Source organism: Stegostoma tigrinum, chromosome 14, assembly GCF_030684315.1.
Source record: "Stegostoma tigrinum isolate sSteTig4 chromosome 14, sSteTig4.hap1, whole genome shotgun sequence".
NCBI lineage: Eukaryota > Metazoa > Chordata > Chondrichthyes > Orectolobiformes > Stegostomatidae > Stegostoma > Stegostoma tigrinum.
The window spans coordinates 18044202-18068400 of NC_081367.1; the positions used below are offsets into that span (position 1 = coordinate 18044202).

General features: G+C 40.1%; 1 protein-coding gene across 1 annotated transcript; it reads right to left on the reverse strand.

Annotated features, from left to right (window-relative positions):
- Positions 1 to 252: 252 nt before the first annotated feature.
- LOC132210504 (signaling lymphocytic activation molecule-like) lies at positions 253 to 16674 on the reverse strand. Its single transcript, XM_059650861.1, has 4 exons — positions 16376 to 16674; positions 12768 to 13049; positions 10191 to 10286; positions 253 to 636 (listed from the first exon to the last, which is right to left on the reverse strand). The coding sequence occupies exons 1-4, from the start codon at positions 16485 to 16487 to the stop codon at positions 602 to 604; spliced, it is 525 nt and encodes a 174-aa protein (XP_059506844.1). The 5' UTR covers positions 16488 to 16674; the 3' UTR covers positions 253 to 601.
- Between the last annotated feature and the right edge of the window lie 7525 nt (positions 16675 to 24199).

The window sequence follows — 24199 nt, forward strand, 5'->3', positions numbered from 1 at the left end:
AAAAGGAGCTGCAATTTTTTTTCCCATATAATGAACATATTCTGGCAGTACCGCATTTCCGGAAATACCAAATGAGGAGTTTAATTTGACCTACTACTTGAGTGAAGTTCTTATTTTTGCAGAGTTGGTTACCCAGAGGGGTTTCTGACTTCAACTATCATAAGAATAAGTTCTATGCAGTGCCTTATCTTCTGCTTTAAGGCAATACTTCCAGCTGCGCCTTGAGGAGTAGCTTGAGCAATAGGTGTCTGCACATAGATGGTCCCTGAGGCTTCTTAGTTCTTAAATATTAAGTCAATGTCTTCAGATCCTTTTGCCACTCATTTACTTACCTCTGCATATAGAAAGTTCTCAAATACAGATTAACAGTGTAGTGTCCAAGACCTCTATATCTCTCCACGTGCTCATTCTAGATTGGTATCTTCTATATGACTCCTCTATAGTTGCCATATCCCTTCCATTCATTCTCATACCCATTCATTCAGTATCTGCTATAATCAGCACGCATAAGATGTTGGATCATCTTGTTGATCAGTTACATCATCATGATGTATGTGAATGTTACTAAGCCTCACTGAGCAATCTGTTGGAGATGACCAATTCACACAGTAGCGTCACTTGATCTGTTACCTGACCCTAAAAAATAAATTGTTAACATAATTCAATAGGTTTTTATCCCATTTTTCTTCATATATTAATACAAATATTTGCAATGATTATGAAATCACTTTCTCTAGAATCCTAATGTGATTAGTTTGATTGAGGCATAATTTATGGCAGGAGGGCATTTAGCATTATTTGCCATTGTTACATTTTTAATGTTTTTGCCTGGCAGCATACTGAACATGCGAACTGACAGTCACAATCAGGAAAAAAACAGGACACTTAGATCCTCAGTGAATAAATATATATCTCTTTAACTTTTCAGACAACGGGCTGGAGAAAGAAGTATAAATTAGAATGGAAGAGTTAGATGTCAAATCAGGCACAGAATGGCTCTAGTCACAATTGCTAGAGGAATTATCCATTTTTTTCTGTTCTGCCTTAAAGTGGTGGTCTAGTTGCACCCCTTTCTGTTTGATGCCCCACAGCCTCTAAAACAGTAATTCATTATGCACTGTATTTAATTACAGCAGACATTTGTCAATTAATTAAGTCCAAACCATATGTTGGACTTTTCCCTTCTAGGCAGCAATCATGTCGGGTCATCTCTAGACATTGTAATGCCACCTCCTTGGTTGTGGGCCACCCTGTTATCTTTGTAGTGACAATGGGCTCAGGACGGAACTTGTCATGACAATTGATCAGAACCTCAAGCTAATTATGGAGTTATTGACCTTTAAATTCTAACATGAGTCTTTATTTTACAAAGGAGTACTACAGTGAAAAGATGGCTGTGATGTAAATTAAATGACTGTCTGGCAGGGTTGGCTATGAATCCATGGAGCGTCACACCTCAACCAAGTGTGGAGCTTTAAACAGTTTCAGAACAGCCATAAACCACCCTTGCACTGCGGGGAAAAGAGGAAAGGATGATCTTAGTTAGAATGCTGTTGGCCACCCACTGTCAAAAGGAACCAGGACAAAAGAATTTCAGTCAACCTGCAAATAAGGTAAGGATCTCAAAACTGACTGCTCAACTATCAATGTCAATGGTACTCCTGCTATCCCAGGTAATAGCTGTAACATTGTACCATCCACTTTTCATGTATAACTCAAAGACAATTTATAGTTTTGTAACTTTTGTACTTTTTTGGAATGACATTCATTCTTCATCAGAATGTATGTGTGTTCTTCATTATTTCTTCTCCTGTTCAGTGACTAATAAACTCATTTATGTTAAATCAAGAAAGTCTGGTTAAATTGGCTCCTTTGAAAACACAAATTCAATCAACCTGAAAGAAAGGTATCCACGTTGGAAGAGTTTCTTTTATAAATTAACCTTGCTGTGACAAACTGAGTGGTGAATACATAAAGAGGGGAAACAGAGGATTTTAATGATTTGAGGTATCTCGTCTGGAACTAAAACAAAAATTGAGGATTCTCATCCGGGCCCTGGTCATGACTCATTTCCTAAAACAGGTATGTGTTTGGAACAGATGTAGCAGACGCTGAGACACGCATTTTGGAAGGTTCACCTCAGGTAATTGGCCCATTGGCGCAGGTACGGATATGAGCGAAAGGCATCCTAGCCTCCATCCCCACACTTCTTTGCACCTCACCCAACCATTCACCCTCTGTATCCCCATGTCTCTTTCATCCTTCAACAGCCCATCCATATCTCCTCTATAGTTGCCATATCCCTTCCATTCATTCTCATACCCATTCATTCAGTATCTGCTATAATCAGCATGCACAAATTTTATAATAACATTATGAAGTCTTTGGGATGATCATGAATCTGTAAAATTTAAGAACACACCCTTTCAAAAACCTGTTAAAATCTTCTCAGGACCTCATTGTGTATTGGACCACTGTCATTCAAACTTCATCTGAAGAAAAATGTTAATCCTCTGATAAGCATTAAGCCAGGAGATCAATGCTGGTTGAAAGAAAAACACAAGTGTGCAACACCCCCAGGCATAATTGAAAAAGAGGTGTCAACCTCATCGAACTATAACAACCATTTTCAGCCAGAAGTGCTGAGTGGATGACACATCCCATATAACTCCTGAAACCCACAATATCACCGATGTTAATCTTTAACCAATTTGACTCACTCTGTATGATATCAAAAAAATGACTCAAGACACACTGGAAACTGCAAAGGCTATCAGGCCTGACAACATTATGGAAATAGTACTGGAACTTGGACATGGTCAGTTGGGAATTTAGTGCATCACAGGGTCCATTTCACAACAGTCTGGGAAGTGAGCCGTGGTCAGGCCTATGGGACCAGTACAACCAATCCAGGGAGTCACAAGAACTAGGAGCAGCACTGAGATCAGCCAGGGCTGTCTCTCCAAGCCAGTGAAGGTGTGGACTGCTATTAGTGCTGGAGGCTTGCCCATGAAAAGTAAAGGGGAAGTGGTCTATTATCAGGGGGTCACTGCTGTGATAAGGAAATTGGTGAACTCAGTCGTGGCAACTGTAGGAAACATGCTGGGATGCAGAAGGGATAGTATTTGTAAAGGGAGCAAACTCACCATCTAAGGCTGAAGACGACAAAGCATAGGGATAATCCACAAGGGTGGGATCAGTATGCCTAGGGCTCAGGGGGTAAAGTGGGGAGATGGACAGTGAAACAAAAAATTGGGTGGGAATGTGGCAAGAACAAAGCCAGTTGATTTGACAGGTGGGGCAACAAGGAGAAGAATGTGAAGAGTTAGGGAGTTAGCTCGGCTAAGAGGCTGAATCTGTAACTCAATCTCTCCCAAATAGCAAGTGTGAAATGGCTGCCATTTCACCCAGAGTGGGTGGAGTATGTATTTCATTCCATGATGGTGCAGACTGCACTTTTGTGTAATATGGGACATTCAAAGAGCAGTAGTATGAGACACCCACACAGTACAGGCAAAAGATACCTGTGATCGCAAAATGCTGTATGTTCACATTTTTTTATTCATTCATCTGATGGGGCGGACCCTGGCTAGGGCAGTATTTATTGCCCATCCCTAATTGCCCCGATAGCAGTTAAGAGTCAGCCACACTGCTGTGGTGGTCTCTGTCTCTGGCACTGAGCCTGACCCTGTGGCAAAGAAGGGAAGTGGGGAGAATAGGAGAGCAATTGTAGTGGAGGACTCGATAGTAAGAGGCACAAACAGGCACTTCTGTGGACGCGAACAAGACGAGCAGATGGTATGTTGCCTCCCGGGTGCCAGGATCTGTGATGTCTTGGATTGTGTCTCCAAGATCTTTAAGGGGGAGGGTGAGCAGTCATGCTGCTCATCGGTACCAATGATATAGGTAGAGAAAGGACTAAGAATGTGAGAAATGAGTACAGGGAGTTAGGTTGAAAGCTGATGTCCAGGACAAACAGTGTAGTTATCTCTGGATTACTACCAATGATAACGAAGTAAGAAATAGGGAGAGAGTGCAGCTAAACATGAGACTACAGGGGTGGTGTAGCGGGGAGAGCTTCCATAATGTGGATAATTGGAGCACATTCTGGGGAAGGTGGGACCTGTACAGTAAGGACGGGTTGCACCTGAATTGGAAGGGCACAAATATCCTGGGAGGGAGGTTTGCGAGAGCAGTACAGGATGGTTTAAACTAGTTTGGCAGGGGGTGGGGAACCAGAATTATAATTCAGAGGATGAGGTATTTGGCCTTCTGACAGACACAGCAGGGAGTGAGGTGGTATATAAAGAAATGTGGTCGATGGAGCGTAATTGCGGACACCGAGATTGTTTGATCTGTGTATATTTCAATGCTAGAAGTGCCAGAAATAAAGGGGATGAACTTAGAGCATGGCTCGGTACTTGGAACTACAATATTGTTGCCATCACTGAAACTTGGGTAACTCAAGGACAGGAATGGTTGTTGGAAGTTCTGGGATTTAGATGCTTTAAAAGAAAAAGGAGGGTGAGAAAAGAAATGGGGGAGTAGCATTGCTGGTCAGGGCGAGTATAGCAGCTACTGAAAGGCAGGTCAAGAATGATAGGTCTACAGAGTTAGTTTGAGTTGAGGTCAGGAACAAGAAAGGAGCAGTCACTTTGTCGGGGTTTTTTTTACAGACCCCCTAATAGTTGCAGAAGTAGAGGAGTGGATTGGGAGGCCGATACTGGAAAGGTGCAGAAGTCACAGGGTTGTAGTCATAGATAACTTCAACTTTCCAAATATTGATTGGAAACATTTTAGTAGTAATAGTTTAGATGGAGCAGATTTTGTCCAGTGCATTCAGGAAGGATTCCTGACACAGCATGTACACAGACCAACATGAGGAGGGGCCACTTTGGATTTGGTGCTTCGCAACGAACTGGGCCAAGTGTTAGGCCTGTTGGTAGGAGAGCATTTTGGCGGTAGCGATCACAACTCTGTTTCTTTCACGATAGTCATGGACAAGGATAGGTACATGCGGCAGGGTAAAGTTTATAACTGGGGGAAGGGTAATTACAATTCAGTATGGCAAGAATTGGGTTACATAAATTGGGAACAGGTGCTGTCAGGGAAGAGGACCACAGAAATGTGGAAATTGTTTAAGGAATGCATGTGCTCGATATGTTTGTCCCTAGCAGGCAGAGAAGGTGCGGTTGCTGAGGGAGCCATGGTTCTCGAGAGAGGTTGAATGACTGGTTAAGAGGAAGAAGGAGGTTTATGTAAGGTTTAGGAAACAAGGAACAGAAAAGGCACTAGAAGGATACAAGTTAGCCAGGAAGGAGCTGTAGAAAGGGCTTAGGAGAGCTATAAGGGGACATGAGAAAACGTTGGCATATAGGATCATGGAAATCTCCAAGGTATGTGCAGAACAAGAGAATGACCAGAGGCAGATAAGGGCCAATCAAGGATTGTAAAGGGAATTTGTGCACAGAGCCTAAAGAGATAGGAGAGGTTGTTAATGATTACTTTTTTTAATATTCACAACTGACAGGCCTATTTGTAGAGGAGGGCATTGTGAAACAGGCAGGTAGGCTAGAGGAAGTTGATGTTATTAAAGAAGATGTGCTAGGAATTCTGAGGAAGTTGAAGATAGATAAGTCCCCAGAGCCTGATGGGATTTATCTAAGGATTCTATGGGAAGCGAGGGATGAGATTGCAGGGCCTTTGGTGATGATCTTTTCGTCCTCACTGTCCATGGGTATAGTGCCAAAAGATTGGAAAGAACAAACGTCATTCCCTTGTTCAAAAAAGGGAACAGGGATAACCCCGGAAATTACAGGCCAGTTAGTCTCACGTCAGTGGTGGGCAAATTATTCGAAAGGGCTCTAAGAGATAGGATTTATGATCACTTGGAAAGGCACAATTTGATTCATGACAGTCAGCATGGATTTGTGAGGTGTAGATCATGCCTCACAAACCTTATTAAATTCTTTGAAGAGGTGACCAAACACATGGATGAAGATGGAGCAGTGGATGTGGTATACATGGATTTAAGTAAGGCGTTTGATAAGGTTCCCCATGGTAGACTCATGCAGAAGGTAAGGAGGCATGGGATTGGGGGAAATGTGGCAGATTGGATTCAAGATTGGCTGACCCTTCAAAGACAAAGGGTGGTAGTGGACACAAAATATTCAACACGGTGCTTAGTTACGAGTGGTGTACCACAAGGATCTGTTCTGGGTCCTCTTTTGTTTGTGATTTTTGTAAATGATTTGGATGAAGGAGTGGAAGTGTGAATTAGTAAGGTTGCGGTCGATGCAAAGCTACGTCACGTTGTGGGCAGTGTGGAGAGCTGTTCTAGGTTACAAAGGGACATTGAAAGAATGCAGAGCTGGGCTGAGAAGTGGCAGATGGAGTTTAACCCTGAAAGGTGTCAGGTCATTCATTTTGGAAGAACAATCTTGAAAGCAGAATACAGGGTTGACGGAAAAATGCTTGGCAGTGTGGAGGACCAGAGGGATTTTGGGGTTCATGCTCACAGTTCCCTGAGAGCTGCCACCCAGGTGGATAGACTTGTTAAGAAGGCATATGGTGTGTTAGCTTTCATTAATAGAGGGATTGAGTCCAAGAGCCTTGAAGTTATGCTCCAGCTATGCAAAAGCCTGGTTCAGCCACATCTGGAGTATTGTGTCCAATTCTGGTCACCTCATTACAGGAAAGATGTGCAAGTGTTAGAAAAGGTGCAGAGGAGATTTACCAGGATGTTGCCTGGAATGGACAGAAGGTCTTACAAGGAAAGGTTGAGAGAGCTACGGCTTTTCTCTTTAGAACAACAAAGGATGAGAGGTGACTTGATAGAGGTGTACAAAATAATCAGAGGTATAGATAGAGTAGACAGCCAGAGACTTTTTCCTACGGTAGAGGTAGCTTTTATGAGGGGACATAGTTTAAAAGTGAAATGAGTTAAATATCGGGGAGACGTCAGAGGTAGGTTCTTTACTCAGAGAGTGCTAGGGGCGTGGAATGCATTGCCGGAGAGGGTAGTGGAGTTGGCCTCATTAAGGGGACCTAAGCAGCTATTAGATAGGCATATAGATGATAGTATAAGGTAGAGGTTAGACAGACCTTAGATTTAGGGTAAAAGTTCAGCACAACATCGTGGGCCGAAGGGTCTGTAATGTGCTGTGCTGTACTGTTCTATGTTCTGTGTGGGTCTGAAGTCACATATAGGCCAGACCAGGTAAGGATGACAGTTTCCTTCCCTAAAGGACTTTGTGAACCAGATGGGTTTTTCCAGCAATCGACAATGAATTCATGGTCATCATTAGACTCTTAATTCCAGACCTTTTTTTGAAGAATTTGATTCTAGGTCACGAGAACATTATCTGGGTCTCTGGAATAACAGTCCACTGATAACGCTACTTGGCTATCGCCTCCCCTATTGACTTACTGTGTGGACTAAACATAATCAAGGTCCCAAGCTCCCTTGAAGTCATCACATGAATCAAGAGTACAGCCTTTTAATGGCTGTGATGCAAAAGCAACACTGCAGTCTGTAAAGATGCAATCCAGTTGCCAATCTAACGAGTATTTTCCAGTTCCAATAGCCTGCATATGGTGCATGCACAGCTTACTTCACACCTTGGATCATAAAACATCAAGTAGTGCTAAGGATGGCCAGCCTCAGCACTTACATTCTTATTATTGCAGCTAAGCTATCATTCAGTCACACAGGAAGAACTAGCCATTTGGATACAGAACGGGCTTGAAGGTAGGAGACAGAGGTCAGTGACAGAGGGTTGCTTTTTGGACTGGAGGCATGTGACCAGTGATGCGCCGTAGGATTGTTGCTGGGTCCAACGTTTTTTGTCATTTATATAAATGATTTGGATGTGAACATAAGTGGTATGGTTAGTAAGTTTGCAGACGACACCAAAATTGGTGGTGTAGTGGACAGCGAAGAAGGTGACCTCAGTGTACAATGGGACCTTGATCAGACAGGCTGGTGTGCCGAGGAGTGGTAGATGGAGGTAAATTTTGATAAATGTGAGGTACTGCTTTTTGGAAAGGCAAATCAGGGCAGGACTTGTACAAAATGGTAAAGTCCTCAGGATTGTCACTAAACGGAGGCTATGGAGTTCAGGTTCATAGTTTCTCGAAAGTAAAGTTGTAGGTAGAAAGGATAGTGAAGATGATATTTGGTAAGCTGGCCTTTATTGGACAGTGCATTGAGAATAGGAGTTGGGATGTTATGTTGTTTCTGTACAGGACATTGATCAAGTTATTTTTGGAATACTGTGTTCATTTCTAGCCTCCCTGCTCTAGAAAGGATATTGTGAAACTTGAAAGGGTTCAGAAGAGATTAACAAGAATGTTGCCAGGGTTGAAGAGTTTGAGCTATAGGGAGAGGCTGAATAGGCTGGGGCCAAATTCCCTAGCACAAAGCGCAGGTGAATAACCAAGGCCATTTCCCCAGGGTATTGGAGTGCAAAACTAGACGGCATAGGTTTAAGGTGAGAGAGGAAGGATTTAAAAGTAATCTAAGGGGCAACCTTTTCACGCAGAGGGTGGTACATGTATGGAATGAACTGCCAGAGGAAGTGGCAGAGGCTGGTACAATTACAACATTTAAAATGCACCTGGATGGGTACATGAATAGGAAGGGTTTAGAGGGAGATGGGCCAAATGCTGACATATGAGGCTAGATTAATTTTGGATATCTGGTCAGCATGGACTCGTTGGACCAAATGCTCTGTTTCCATGCTGTACAGCCCAAGACTCCATCACTCCAACTGATGGGGAATCGTAAACATATATTTAAAAGGAAAAGTCACCTGGGCCACTGACATGCTCTCAGAAAGTCATCACTTCTTCCTGCTCCCTTTGTGTCTAGGTGTAGTCCCGGACTCTGCATCTTGGGTGGTGGTGTCTCCGAACACCTCAACCAGCCACTTTGTGTAAGACTCAGAATATAGTGTTGAATATTAGGTGTGATTCAAATGTTGAACAATACCCACTGAATAATCTGGACTGTGCTAAGAATTACTGGGAAACAAGTTTAAGATGACCAAGTTGAACTCGCAGTGTGATTCACATGTGTGTGGTAGAAACTACATTTAGTCACACCAATGCTCAAGATATATAGGGGAAATGGGAGAATTCCTCCCTGGAATCCCCAAAAAGCACTAGAAAGTGGTCACTGCTGTGGCTGAAATCAGCAAAATAAACAAATTTCATGTGTGTGACTTGGAAAGAATCAAGAAGGAACTGCTCCTCAAACCACAGGCTGGCTCTTTATGGTGGTCTTGCTGCTGATTGGTAATAGAAAGCCAACATTTGAGGGGACTAGCCTGGGATTGAAGGAGGAGCGAGAAGATGAATTGTGATAGGGCAAAAGGAACTGGGACTGGAGCAAGTAGGGCCAGAGTTAGTGGGGATGGAGAAAGCCAAGCCACCAAGGCTAGAAATAATGAAGCCAAAGCTCAGGGAGAGGAAAAGATTGAATGAGTTTGGAAGTGAAGCTGGTGAGGTTGAGGATCAGGGAGCAAAGTGGGGAGAGGAGCTACAAGGTGAGGAATGGGTGGTACAAAAAGATCTATAAACGCTGCGGGGGTGGAAGAGTGAAGTGAGGGGTTTAAACCTTTTAAGAAAGGAGTAGTGGATATTACTGTAAATGAATAATTTAGTACTGAATAGGAGTATTCCATAACACTTTTGCACTTCTGTGTTATCACATGTCAAATTGTCTTACATGTAGTGAACCATTTGAAGTGTAGTGACTCTGTTAGAGATAAACATGCAAACATCTAGCTGTGACCTCACCAGCTGGCAGAATGTTATGTTTAGGGTGATGGCTTTTAGTGTATCAAAGTTTTGTCAGTGTGTGTTTTCTAAAAGAAATCTTTGTTTTGAATCGATATCTGTTGTTTTGGAGCATTTAAAATGTAGTGATGTCCAGGAAATTAACACTGTCTTTGTGTGTTATTGTTTCAAAGTTAGTGGTGTAATATTGAATATTGAGGACATTGGTGAATTTGACCAATTCTGAATCTAAATAGCTCAGAAACGAACACAAATAAGAAAGGTAATTCCGCTATATGACTACACTGCCGAATAAAAGAGTTAATGAGAATATTAGAGGAGACCTTAAAATCAAGTATCAATCAGAAAACATCAAATTGATGCATGCTAACTTGTACTGTAGCACTTACCTCCTTTACAACGGTGAACATTCCAGAGGTAAACAATGGCAGAAGACAGAACTGCCATCACCACAGAAACCAGTACCATCAAATGATTTCTTTCACCTAAAATTGATTCACAGAATTTAATGAAATATGGGGAAACTATTCAGTTTGGACTTGAGACAGTTCTTTGAGAATCACTTGAGAATTATTTAATTCCACCCACCTTACACCGCTCAGTTTTAAATCCTTTTCCAACTTTTCTCCATGTCTCTTTTAAAACCACTCTGAAGTTCCCTTCCACCAGTTTCTGGTGAGACATTTTATATCCTCATGCTCCTGTTTTTACTCTTTCATGATAAGCCTATTTAATCTTTTACTGATGAATGTAAATGTTCCTTACGTAATGTAAGACGTGTGATTTATATACATATTCATACTGCTTATTTTAGTATTTGAATTTTGAACGAGAGAGCATAGAATGTGGGTTTGGTCTGTGAGCATGAGGGGTTTTATTAATTAAATTGTCAGTATTTCTGGAGCCATGAATTTTTTAAACTCGTATGAAGAGTTAATGCAAATTTGTTTTCATTTTCAGAGTTTTATGACTGGACGGTCATTGAAAAGCATAAGCTTGCTTTTGCCTTCAAAAAATGACGATAAACTTTAAATATTTATTGGAAAGGAGAATACGATGTATGCTGTAAATCTGAAATAAACAGAAAATGCCAGATAAAAGACAACAGGTTAGGGAACACCTGTGTAGAGAGAGAGAAAAAGCAACACTATGTACCGAGAGCAGGTGTGCTGTTGTCTGAAAAGAAAACTGGAACATCAAAGAAAAGGTAATAATGTGGGTCTGAGTTTATGTGCTGAATTTGTTGACCTCAAAGTGAGTCCAAAGAAAGTGAGTTTCTAAATGTTTGCTGTTCATTAGGGGAATGGCACAGGAGTTCTCTCTGACAAGAGTCCTCAATAATGCACTGCAAGAACAATAGGCATCGACATTTTTAAAACAAGCTCTTTCCTGTTACTGCTGTTACTCCAATAACTCAAGAGATTTCAAAGTTAGAAGTTTCAGTCTTCTATCTTCAGCTTTCAGAGCACCAACTCTGATGTCGTAGTCACAGCCCCATGCCAGGGTTCCTTCCAATGGGTGACCTTGTCCAATTGTCGTCCGGTTCATGACTTATCCCCTCTGCTCCTGAATGCCTGCCTTCACGAATGGGATGTGTTGCCCTCGATTGCACACTGCACTCTCTGGACCCAAAACGTTAACTCCATCTTCTCCAATCAGATACTACCAGACCTGCTGAGATTTTTCCAGCAGCGTCTAGTTTTGCTTCAGATTTCCAGAATTCACAGTTCTTTGCTTTATTGCGCTCTGCTTTTAGAGCTTTCCTTTGGGTGATTAATTGACCATAATGTTATATCTAGTGTGTTTAAAACGCAGGAGTTGGGGTCAGCAATCCATGCACTTCTGGAATGGACTCCTGCCTGTAAGTAATCCTGGGATTTAGATTTTAGTTTAAGATTTTGCTCACTTAATTTAGTAAGTTTAGAGACTTTTACACATTCATGGACTTTGCTTGTCTAACAAAGGAAAGAAATCCTGTGCTGGCACACAGCCAGAATTAACAATCCCAAAATGGTGAAAAATAAATTGAGTAACAGCCAGTAGTAAAGCACTTCAATGATACTATTTTTTACTAATCATTTGTGTATACTTGATGTATTGTTATTAATTATTACAAGTCAGTTTTAGTAACTGTAAGCATTTTAAAGTGGAGGTTTAAGTGCAAACAAACAGTCTGAGAGAATGGGAGTGACAAGCAGCACCGAGAATCTTATTAGCTAAAACTGACCTTGTGTCTGAAAGTCTTTTTTTAAAAACAGAGAAACTCAATAGGTCTGGGAGCATCTATGGAGTGAAAGCAGAATTAACATTTTGGGTCCAGTGACCCTTGATTAGAAATTAATAGGCAATTTACAAATTGAGTTTTAAGAACAACTTTTAATGAAGTGGGATGAAGAGTTCTAAGTGCCCTGTTTTGAGTAACTGCGCGTATCCTCATAGTAATTGTGGTCTTATACTAGGTTGGTTTTAGATCGATCTACAGATGAGGACAGGTGGTCAGGCTTTTTAGTCTGGATTTTATCAGCTTTCAAATGCTTAAGTCAGGGACTTTGTTAGTGTGTAAACTTAAGGTATTTCATCCCAAGAAAAGAAGAAATTTCCTGTCCAAAAGTTGGGTTTGGACTCAGTAAAAAAGTCTGTTTTGAAGTTCTGAGAAGTATAACTCTGTGTCCTTTGTAATGTATTTGCTTTAGATTGTGAGTTGAGTGACCTACTTGGTGTTGGGACACTAACCTTTCCATTGTTCAATCTGTCCTTTCTTCTATCCTCCCCATTGACATTTCCCACCCTTTGGTCAAAATCTATCATGTCTCTAACATGTTCCAGTTTTGGTGAATGATCAGTCCAAAAACATTAAGGATATTTTTCTCTTTGGGTTTTTTATATGGGTTTTTTTTCCAGCATTTTCTCTTTTTTAAAAAAAACAAAGATTTATGATAGTATCAATCATTGCTCCAATTTCTCACCCTTGGGATTGATTGCTTTGCGTTCGTTGAAAGTCACTTGGTTGCTGGTTGCATTACTGACTGGGTTTTCTGCTATGCACCTGTACTCATCTTGTTCCATTTCATTCACACAGTCTATCACAAGCACTCCTCCATCATATATTTTGCTGCAAATCCCAGACAAGGACACCTTTTCCCAGTAAATTGTGACATGTGTTCCTTTGGTGACAGAACAGCTTAAAGTGATATTTGATGAATTCTCACAGTTGTCACGAATCTCTATCACAGGCTGGGAAACTGGTTCTGAAATATACGAATGACAATTAACTTACACAACATAGTCATCACACTTCAGAGAAATTCATTGAATATTTTGTCTAATGAGCCATTCCAGAGAGCTATGATTTCCCAGAACACAAATGTAAGTCTTTCCTTTTTGTTTAGGGTCTTGTTTGAACCAATGTTAAAGACTGATGATCAAATATAACAGAGGTCATAAGATGTGTGTGTGGGAGACAATGGGCAGAACGCCGTAAGGCCCTCGACGACATGGGCTTTGGGGAGAAATTTGGGAGAATTGCTTGAGAAGTCAAATGAGACCTTTCTTGATCCCTCGCTCAGGAACAGAAAATTGTCGATTAATTGGGATTATTGTTCCTTATCATCCTCAAGAGTACCAAATCTTTCCTCATTGAGTATGCAACTTCCTACTCAACCATCTGCTTCACGGAAACAATCCATTGAGAATTGCTGACATGAAAGTCAGAGCACTTACTTCGAGGTTCCATCTTATCACCTGCTCCTGATTGCCTCCATGGACGCATGGAGTCACAACCCAGCAAAAAGATCTTTGAATCCCTAAGATTGTGCCAGTCAAAAACAACGACCTAATCATTCTATTTCTATTTTCTAGGTCTTGACTCATAGCCTTGTATGCCTTGACATCCATCTTGGACACCCAATACCAACATTTTTGGGTGCATTCTGTAGCTAGTGACTGGCTATGTCCCATGTTCTTGGATGCTGGCATCTGTCATCTGCCAGTCTCTCTGCATCACGGCCCATCTCTACATCACTTACAGACGCGCGCTTCTACACCATACAGATGCACCTTGGGGCATTGGCCACCATCATAACATAGCTGCTGGAATAATAATTTGTATCCTGGGACAGACTAGACTGCATCTCAGGTTGCTCACTTGCTCTTTGAGCACTCAATGAGCACTTAGTGGAATGCTCACAATATTCCTGCCCTGTTTTGCCCTTTAGCATGTTGTCCCCTCAGCCAGTGCTTAAAGGCTCTCATTACTGCCATCTCGACTTTCTCTTCATGCAAACACAGAGTCAGGCTGCTTTTAATGCTTGTCGATGGTGATCACTCCAGGGTTGGGGAACTGTGCAGTTGCATGGCACTGTGCAGTGTAATCTCCTGAACTGTTTCCATATGAAGAGGTCACTCTGGAGGTACATGAGGCCCTATCACTCTCAATGTCATTTCCTCCAGATAAGGGAGGCACAATATTGCTTCAAACTGAGGGTGCCCAAAGCACAGCTACTGACATATACTAATTGCTGGAGCAGGCATGCAACATGAAGGGGAAGGAGTCCATCCACTACTGGTGGCATTGAACTTTTCCAAAACGGGCTTCTTTTGAGGACCCACTAGAGACCCTTGTGGATAGTTTCAATTATTCAGCCACAAAAGTGTCAATACTGTTACTGATGCCACTTGTGCCAGATCACATTACTTTGTTTCCCCATGATAAGGTCAGCATTGTAGCTTGGCCAGTCGAGTTTGGCAGCATTGCTGGCTTTGCCAATGCCTAGTGCTTGATGCATACATGCATTGCATGGAAAATTGATCAACAGAAAAGGGATCAATGAGAAAGTTATTTGTGATGAGGAAATCTGCCGCCTTTACCATGGACTTGCTATGATGTATATTTTTGAGAATTCTCCTGTTCTAGCTGCATTTGAGGGGCCAGATGCCTTGCATGGACAGTTACTAAAGGTCATGGGATTTCCTCTGTGATCGTGTTGATGACTCTGTTACGTCACTCCCTGATTGAGGCTGAGAAGAGATACATTGCAGCCCATTCTTAGACCTGAACCCTGGTGAAAGAGATGATAGGCATCCTGAAGATCAGTTTCTGACAGTTGGATATGTCTGAGGAGGAGTTGCTTACAGTACACTCTGGCCAGAATATGCTAAATAATCCATGCATACTGTGCACTACTGGAACACATTTAGAGGGAATGTAAGAGAGGCTCATGAGCTGGGAGAGCAGGAGCAGTCAGAATTCCAAGGAGTTAGATGATGGCATGGAGGAGGAGGAGGAGGGGCATCATCTTCTGCACATAATGCAGTAGCATTAAACATTACAAACCAGACTAGATTTCATTAACACCAGGTTCTAGAAGATGAGAGCAGGGTGCAGTGATCATTCATCAAATTGTGGTGTTCAACAGGCACGCAGTTCCTTTCTGTTCCAACAGGCAAATAGGGATTTTTTTTTCTGTTAGCTTAAGCTGTTAGTGAATAATAGTGAGTGCTTTAAAGTATTTGGAAGTTTTCCTGTATGTGATGGTCCCACAATGAAGAACAGTAAGATGCTGGGCTACAGGTGGGATTGAAGAAAAAAAGAGTATTGGTGATTTAGAAAGGGTTGTAAGATGGGATGTACCCAGCTAAGGTTAGGTAAGCTGTGTGTCTTGGTGAGTAGTGTGATATTTGTGGGAAAGTGCCATTGTAGGTGTAATGATGTGGCAGTCATGTCACGTATGTGCTCTGAGAAGCACTGAGTTTTGGTTGCTGTCCCACTCTTTGAACAATGAAAGGCAACTCCACACTGCCAATTATTGACCACGTGCATGGCTAGGTTTCAAAGATGGCACCAGCCTCAGGGATTTCAGGGTATCATGGGATACCGTTAGAGGAATCATGCATTTTAATATGGTGAGTTTGGGACAATAGCATAGGAAGACATGTTAGGGCTGGTACAGACGTTCAAACTCGCCAAAAATTACACATAGTTAGTTTCTGGAAGGACTCAGCCCATAATCCAAGTTTGAGTAGGAATACCGAATTAACTTTTCTCATGAAAAATATTTTCTCTTTTCAGCTATTATGTATTTAGTAACATCAATGCTCAATGTCACTCCCGATGGAACAATAATAGATTCGTCATGCTTCTTTGTTAAATTAATGGCAATTTGCTCAAGGGATTTGTGGATTGATCATTGAAGCGTGAAGGTTCTGGCTCACAGGCAAAATTCAATAACAGCTATGCTGTCTGGTTTTGTAATTGGGACAAATTTTGGTGGGTTTGCATGAATAAGCTAAAATCCTGCTGAATCTGATTGTATGAAATAGGATATATAAAGATTCACAGGAGCATAGGCTATGAAATGACTTCTTTCTAAGTTTGTGGCAAATGATAAATTGGTTCAAATGTACATATTTCTCGACTGATATTATGTACAGCTTTTGATTCATTTCTTTAATTAGTAAAGAAATAGGTTTTTAAACATCAGTACAGTTTACGTCATGAACCCTTCAAGGTTTCAATGAAAAGACAACATTTCTAAAATGATCAAATTTAGCAGACAATCAAACATTAAACACTTACCAAATACTTGGATCCTGAAAGTACTTTGATCACGGTTTTTCAGTTCTGTTCCAAAGTAGTCAATGTGGATTTCAGATGCACCAGTGCCATTAACTTGGACATTATAAAGCATCACAAAGCCTTTGTGGATTTTAACTCTGTACTTATGCAGTGGGTGCACAATGTGCAATTTCTCCGGATTACTGGACTTCCATGTGAAAATTTTAAAATTTAGTGGGAATTTCAAACCAAAAGTTACGTCATACTGATCACTGCCTTGGTACTGTATGAGGAAACAGGAGTATTTCTCCAGCAGTGGCATTAGAGATTATATCAGGTCTGGTGAGCAAAGATTCACACAGTACGAACAATTGGACCACTGTAAAACATAAACATAGATTGCGCAAATCATTTTTTGATGGTAATCTAAGAACAATAAAATGCACTATCAAATCCTGACGAGAGAGGGTGGAGGAACAGGCAGGAATATAGGTTTATTTTAGCAAGATTTTGCTTTAAAATGGAATATTACGATGGAATATTAGCATACGCTAACTCTCTTATGAGAGATACTGTAATTTAGCAACTAAACCAAGGGGATGCTTGATGAGAGTTGGAAGGATTTGCTGGTTGATGGAATCTAAATGTAGCTCTGGTACTGGTGAGCAACAACATTGGAGTAGTTTTGATTCTAGTTGCAATGCTATGGATATTTGTGAAATAAGTGGAAGGGATGTGAGTATGACAGGTAATCTCCGAGTTTTCCATTCAGCAGCCACATTTTACTGGCTCAGTTAAATACTTATATTTGTATTGACAGATTATTGGGTTAAGCTCCCTTGAGATGAGCATTGTAAACCGTAGGATGGGTTGTCACCATTAAAACTATCTGAGGCAAGTTTGAAGTTGTGAAGATTCAATAAATCTGAAGGTTTCATTTTCCACTTCTGCATCATGTCAGTTTGTACTTTTCTTCATCGAGGAAGGCTGATCCTATAAAAGAAGAATATATAACTATCGTCCCTCATTCTGCTCCACTATCAGTAAGATCCAGATGACTATTCAATTGCAACACCAGTTCCCCATCCTCCAGATTCAGATCTCTCAATCGCCTTTGTGTCCAATTATCGAACAATCTCATACCTGAAAGTATTAATTAGCTGAGCAAAGAAGCATCTGTGTTAGAGAACTTTTAAGTATTCACAAACCTTTGACAATATTTCTCACTATCTCAGTCTTGGTTATTAATCCCCTATGCTGAAACTCTTCCCCCTCACCCCTGTGCTGAGGTTATTCTCTCGCTCTACAATACTGAGTCTATTTTCCTTGTCTATACTTTCCAGGACGGAGGGACACCCTCTCACATTTTGTCTACAAAAGTGATAACCTCTCGCTCTTCGAAATTCCAGCACAAACATAACAATTCAACTAAATTTTATTTATAGCAAGTCTTATTAACGAAAGAATCGATTTAGTGCATCTTGCATTCCTTCAGGTAAGGAAACGGTAATTACACACAGTACTCCAGAACTGGTCACACTAAAAACCACTGGGATCTAGATATAATTTCTGTCACAACCCGACCCACCTTCAAAACAGAATAACATGGCATTTTCTTTCTTCTTTGTGTGCAGCATTTACACACTGTATTTCTGCAGTTCCCAGAACTTGGGAGCAGTTTAAGTTGTTATGGGCGAATGCAGCTGCCTTGCTGCTGTTTGCAAAATCCAGCCCATTCACGTCTGAATGAGGTGCAGCTCCCACTGACATGTTGCCACATGGAAAAACGAACATTTGGAATTAACTTCTGGTGTGTGACTCACCGGCAAAGCAAAAATCGAAAAATGCTGCTGATGTTTGTCCCTTCACCAGAAAGGTCATGTTTTGGAGCTATGGCTCAGTTGGTGACACTCTCACTTTTCCATCAGAAGGTTCTGGCATCAGTGGCTGGAGGACAAAAATCAAAGTTTTCACATTCACACACTTGCATCATCACACACATTTACATGCTCAAACTCTCATTTTACAGTCTTACACAAATTACCGCTCTCATTCTGGCATGCTGTCTCTCACACACACAGCAAGGCGTATATGGTTGATTACTGGAGAATGCAGGTTTAGGCTCACAGTCAATTAGTTACGCTGACACAAACTGTACATTCAACAAACTGTTGATGAAAGAAAAACAATTGCTGTATTTGTTTGATTGTATCAGGTTTATTGAACAATGCTCCACACACTGCACATTCAACAAACATTTTAACAATTTCTTGCATAGAATGGGACACAGAACTCTCCAACAACCAAGCCGTGGAATAGCTCTATATGGAAATTTGACACAGGAATCTTATTCTGATGGAAACAACAACAGTCATATCATCGAGACAGTTTGATGTTGTATTTTCTGCTTGGGTTATGAGACCTTGTGCCCCCAGCCAACATCATCCATCAAAGACCATAAAGAACATGTTGCTAAATATTTATAGTTCAAGGTGAAGGGGAATCAGTTCATTGTCTTTGCAGCCTCTTAAAAATACTTCAGACAAATGCATAAACATTGCTAAGAGAAAATTATTAATGCACTGATCCAATCAACACTTCTCTGGCTCTCACTAAACTTACATGATACCAGATCTTACCCATAACATCTCACTTTATTGTTTTATGTTTTCCCTTCCTTCTTTGCTCATACAACCTACATATCACTCATATTATCCAATTTCACACATAAGCATTGAGGAACATGTCCACTCTAAAAACCACATTTATTTCTATTTTTCAGGAAACAAATATTCTGTCTGACTACAGCCAGTGACATCTGTTGATTACAAATGAATTCACCCTGTACTATGAAAAGACCTAATTAATATAATTGAAATGACTTGATTGAGTATTACTCTGCTTATTTCTTTAATAATTAATCTACCATCAACAAGCATTCTTTTGCCTTGATTATAGCTGTGTGGGTCCAGGCTAGTTTGAAAAAAAAAGCTAGTGTTCTTCATACCACAGTGCATTCGTATTTCACTTTTAAACATTCATTGTGTCAACAAATACTAAATGCTTTTGAAGATTACCTAAACCATTCTTAGAGCTTCTATTATCCCACCTTGCTTTCCATTGCCTCATCATTTTTGTTGACCCTGCTTTTTTTTCTCGTGCTTGTGAATTCCTTAATTCCTGAGTAGTATGATCTGCACAAACTTTGCACTTAACAAAATACCAATGTCCAATACATGACATAAATAATAAAAGCCCATTATTATTCTTCATTACAACAGAACTGCAAATCATGTCAGTCAAGCACATCCTTTATCCATGATCAGAGCACTGTCAATTCTCAAGCTATTAACATGCAAGCAGATACAAATAAAACAAATTATATGTTTATTTGTTCTTTGCCTTAAATAGTGTAACATTTTAGGAGTTAGCCTATGAAATCATTCTAACAGTTTCCAATAAATCATCCCAACTTTAAGTAATAGTATTGTTGCCTGACAATTGTTCAATTTATTTTTCCTCAAAATAAATATTCTATCTTGATACTCAGAAACCCGTAAACCATACAAGACTGTTTGTAACTAATTCATTCTTTGAAATTAAACATCGTATCTATCACATTATAACTCAAATAAATTATTTCTCTTTTTAGTGCATGGAAAGCAGTTAATATCAATTATCAATTTAAATATCAGAAACAATGATCAGACTTGGTGTTTATTTTTATGACATAAACTTGTCAAAGACAGAAGTGTCTATAGTTGTAGGGAATTGAAATGCAACTAATTTACAAACACTTCAAATCTCGAAAGATAATGAGTAAAATGCCTGATATCCCACATCTGAAGATAACTTTTTGTTTGAAAGGCAAAGCTTTCAGTCCAAACTATTATAATGAAATAAAGTTTTTTGACTCTTAAATCTGTTCAGGACCTGCTTGTTGTGCTGCAATAGCATATTCCTCCTATTAAAACAAACAAACTTTATTTGGTTCAAAACCAAATCATTTTGTTCAGTTGTAAAGATAGGTGGAGCTGTTCAACTGAAACAAAGAAACTACATGGTTTGCTCTTAATCAAAAAAGCTTCTTTTCCAAATTACAAGCATTTTTTAAAAAAAATCTATATTTCCAAATTGTCTTTTTCATACCAACTTTTAAATCCTTTTCACCCTAATTATCCTTTTCTTCCTCTCAATCTAAGCTTCAAAACAGATTGGATGTTTTGAAATAACATTTAACAGCATACAGATTGAAAACTAACTCTATGTGTGAATTTATATTCAGATTAGAATTCCCATATGCCTAATGAAGCAAAATTTCATTTGAATAGTCGTTTTGAGCAGAAAATTCAACTTGAATTTATCGTTTAAATTATTTTCTCTGTTTCAATTATAGCTTAAGCTAAAATTTTGATTGTGAAATTTCATTTAAACTCAAGAGTACTAACACTCATGACTAGAAAATCACATTTTCAGAATACAAAAATTTAACAGCATCCACACACAATATTCATTAAGCATTCTCCTGTTTGAGGATGTTCTCCAATCTCAATCTGCACAGCATTCATTTAACTTCTTAAATGAAATCTTCAAGCCTTCAGAAGCAGCTAATCTAAAAGTAAACTCAAGCCGTTCTTTCTTCATGGTCCCATTTCTAACAGCTATGGGTAAAAATGCAAGAAACAAATGTGAATTTTCATACTAAATCCATTTTAATTTGACAAGAAAAAGTTGTAAAACCTGTTCAGTCCAAAAACAAGCACAGTCCTCACACTGTAGGGAAGATTCAGTACTGAGGTACATTTGTGCCTAAGGTGGTGCCATAAGTGGTGACTTGTAAACTTTGAACTGCACTCATGTGTACATGTGACAATAAAGCTAAACCTAACACTGAGAGTGTTTGACTGGTTTGGTTGTTTACAGATTAATCAAAGTGGCAAAATTTACTATCAAAGCAATACAGTCTTGTTCATTAACCTCCAAAAAGACACCTCCATCTTTCTCTCATTCATTCAACCAGAAAAGCATAATGGTGTTTTTAACAATTCACTTCCTTTCTATTACAACTTTAACACACAGGTCACTGTCTTAAAAATGCACAAAATCAAATAAAATACTCTCATAAAATTTGCAAACTAAACCTACTCCATTCATACACAGCTCTGGTTACTTCCAATGGTTTTTATCTATTGTCTTTAACTTCAAAGATTATTTTATCTCTCTCTCTTTTATGTGTACACAGTAAATAACTACAGCTGCCAAGCGTTGTCACTGTAAACTGACTTTTAATCCTTTCTGCTGATCGGGTGTGTTGCCAAGAAATGCAAATTCCCTCGATACCACCTGAGGCTTTTTAGGATTCATTTTCAGCTCTATCTTCTCTAATAAGCCCAAAAGTTCATTTAAATGTTAATATATTCTTCCACTGGCAAAATAACTGATAATAACTGATTTATATCCTCCAATACTGCTTCTGGCTTAGAGAAGGCTTTCATTGGCAGTGCCAGATGGTGGAATTTCAGAAAGGTGTTGTAAAAACCCTCATTGGCAAAGGTCCAAGTCTGTCCTTCACTTTCAAACATAAAGGCAAATCTACATTGGTCTTTTTCTACTACTAACATCAGAAGGTATATCAATTGTGGAAAGGCAATGTGTGACCATGTTATGGCTTTAAGATAAAAAGGTATGGAGCTGGATGAACACAGCAATGAATTTCTGAAGAAGGGCCCAGACTCGAAACGTCAGCTTTCCTGCTCCTTTGATGCTGTCTGGCCTGCTGTGTTCATCCAGCTCCACACTTTATCTCAGACTCCAGCATTGGCAGTTCGTACTATCTCTGATTGAGTTATGGCTTTAAGAGTTGTATTTTGTCCTTTTTTTGTGAGAAAGACTGAGTCAGAGCATACAGCAGTCTGTTCAAAGCCAATAAAGTAAGCAGTTTGAGAGACCTTGTTTTATTTTAAAGTTGGAACAGTAGAAGCAGCCTGAATAGGCGAGATCTAGCTCCCACAGAACCAGAATTTCCAGTTTTTGCTTTCTGCATTTGCAGGGGTCTTGAAGCTTGATGTGGCAGCTCTTATACCTCTCTCTGTTACAATTAAAAGCTGGAGTTCTCTTCCTGCATCCACAATTACAAGTGAGACAATCTATTTTACTGAATTTGCCTTTGCCGAGGATAGGTTTATGGGGTGGTACTATATTGGAACAGTTAATTATTAGTAATCAACATATACAATTTTGTTAAGCTTTTCGATAGAGTTACTGTGAAGACAATTCTTTTAATTTTATTTTATCTGCATTTTGACAGTAATAGAAAAATAAAGTGTGTTTTGCTTAAAGTTGAGTAGTTTGACCAATCAAATGACGTCTGAAACACAATGCCTTATACTTAGCTTTAAAATAAGAAAAAAAGTTAAGGTCTAGGCTATCTCCTTAATATTTTGAAGAAGGTCTGGCCTCGTCCACAACAAGTATCATGGGATGGAACAACTGACAGTGGGACTCTGTTTAACTGTGACCCTATTAAGAACCATATAACAGTCAATCGCCAAGTACCATCCACCTTCCAAACAGCCCAAACAGGGGATAATGGGAACTGCAGATGCTGGAGAATCCAAGATAACAAAGTGTGAAGCTGGATGAACACAGCAGGCCAAGCAGCATCTCAGGAGCACAAAAGCTGACGTTTTGGGCTTAGACCCTTCATCCCGAAATGTCAGCTTTTGTGCTCCTGAGATACTGCTTGGCCTGCTGCGTTCATCCAGCTTCACACTTTGTTATCTTAGCCCAAACCGGGCAGCTGACTATTTTTAAAAAATTCTCCTTAAAACCCCTTAGTATATTAGTGAAGCAGTCACTGCCTGGAGGCAGGGGGTATTTTCCCTTAAGAAAGGATATTACTTACAGTAACAGGCCAGTGTGGGTCCCTTTTAATTTGTATTACGGAATTAAATCATCCTCAATCATATTTAGAGACCGTAATAACTTAGGTATTTGGCTCGATCACTCCCATGCTTTTAATTCTGGTAAGATTGTGTGTGACAGTGTTTCAAACTTCTTAACCACATTATAAGCTGAATGAACATGTAGTGACTGGAACCATGTGGACCATATTCACTATGACATCCTTGACTGGGGTTGTTAACCTGGGCCAACCAGGAAAGAGAAACAACAACAACAGATAATAAAGTGTGAGGCTGGATGAACACAGCAGGCCCAGCAGCATCTCAGGAGCACAAAAGCTGACGTTTCGGGCCTAGACCCATCTCTGATGAAGGGTCTAGGCCCGAAACGTCAGCTTTTGTGCTCCTGAGATGCTGCTTGGCCTGCTGTGTTCATCCAGCCTCACATTTTATCTTGGAATCTCCAGCATCTGCAGTTCCCATTATCACTGATACAACAACAACAGGCCAGGGGAAGGGTCACTGGACGGGAAATGTTAACTCTGTCATTTCCATCACAGATGCTGCCAGACCTGCTGAGCTTTTCCAGCAACTTTGTTTTTGTTCCTGATTTACAGCATCCACAGTTCTTTTGTTTAGTTTTACAATCAGGAAAACCCTGACTGACCAATATTAATAGGAGATTTTGAGGGCAGACTCCAAGCTGGCTGACCACATCCAGTGTGCTGTGTACAAGTAATAAAGGGTGACCTGATGACAGAATACCAGCTTCTGTGCAGTTATTTCAGTGGCGACAAGAGAAAACAGCACCTGCCTGAAGAACTTTTGCTTACAACAGTCATCTTGGAGTTAGGGTAAGCATTTCTGCCATGATGTATTTATTTGGGAAGCATGACTTGTTTTATCCTGCTGTCAAAGACTGGACCCAGTATGTGGAAAGAAT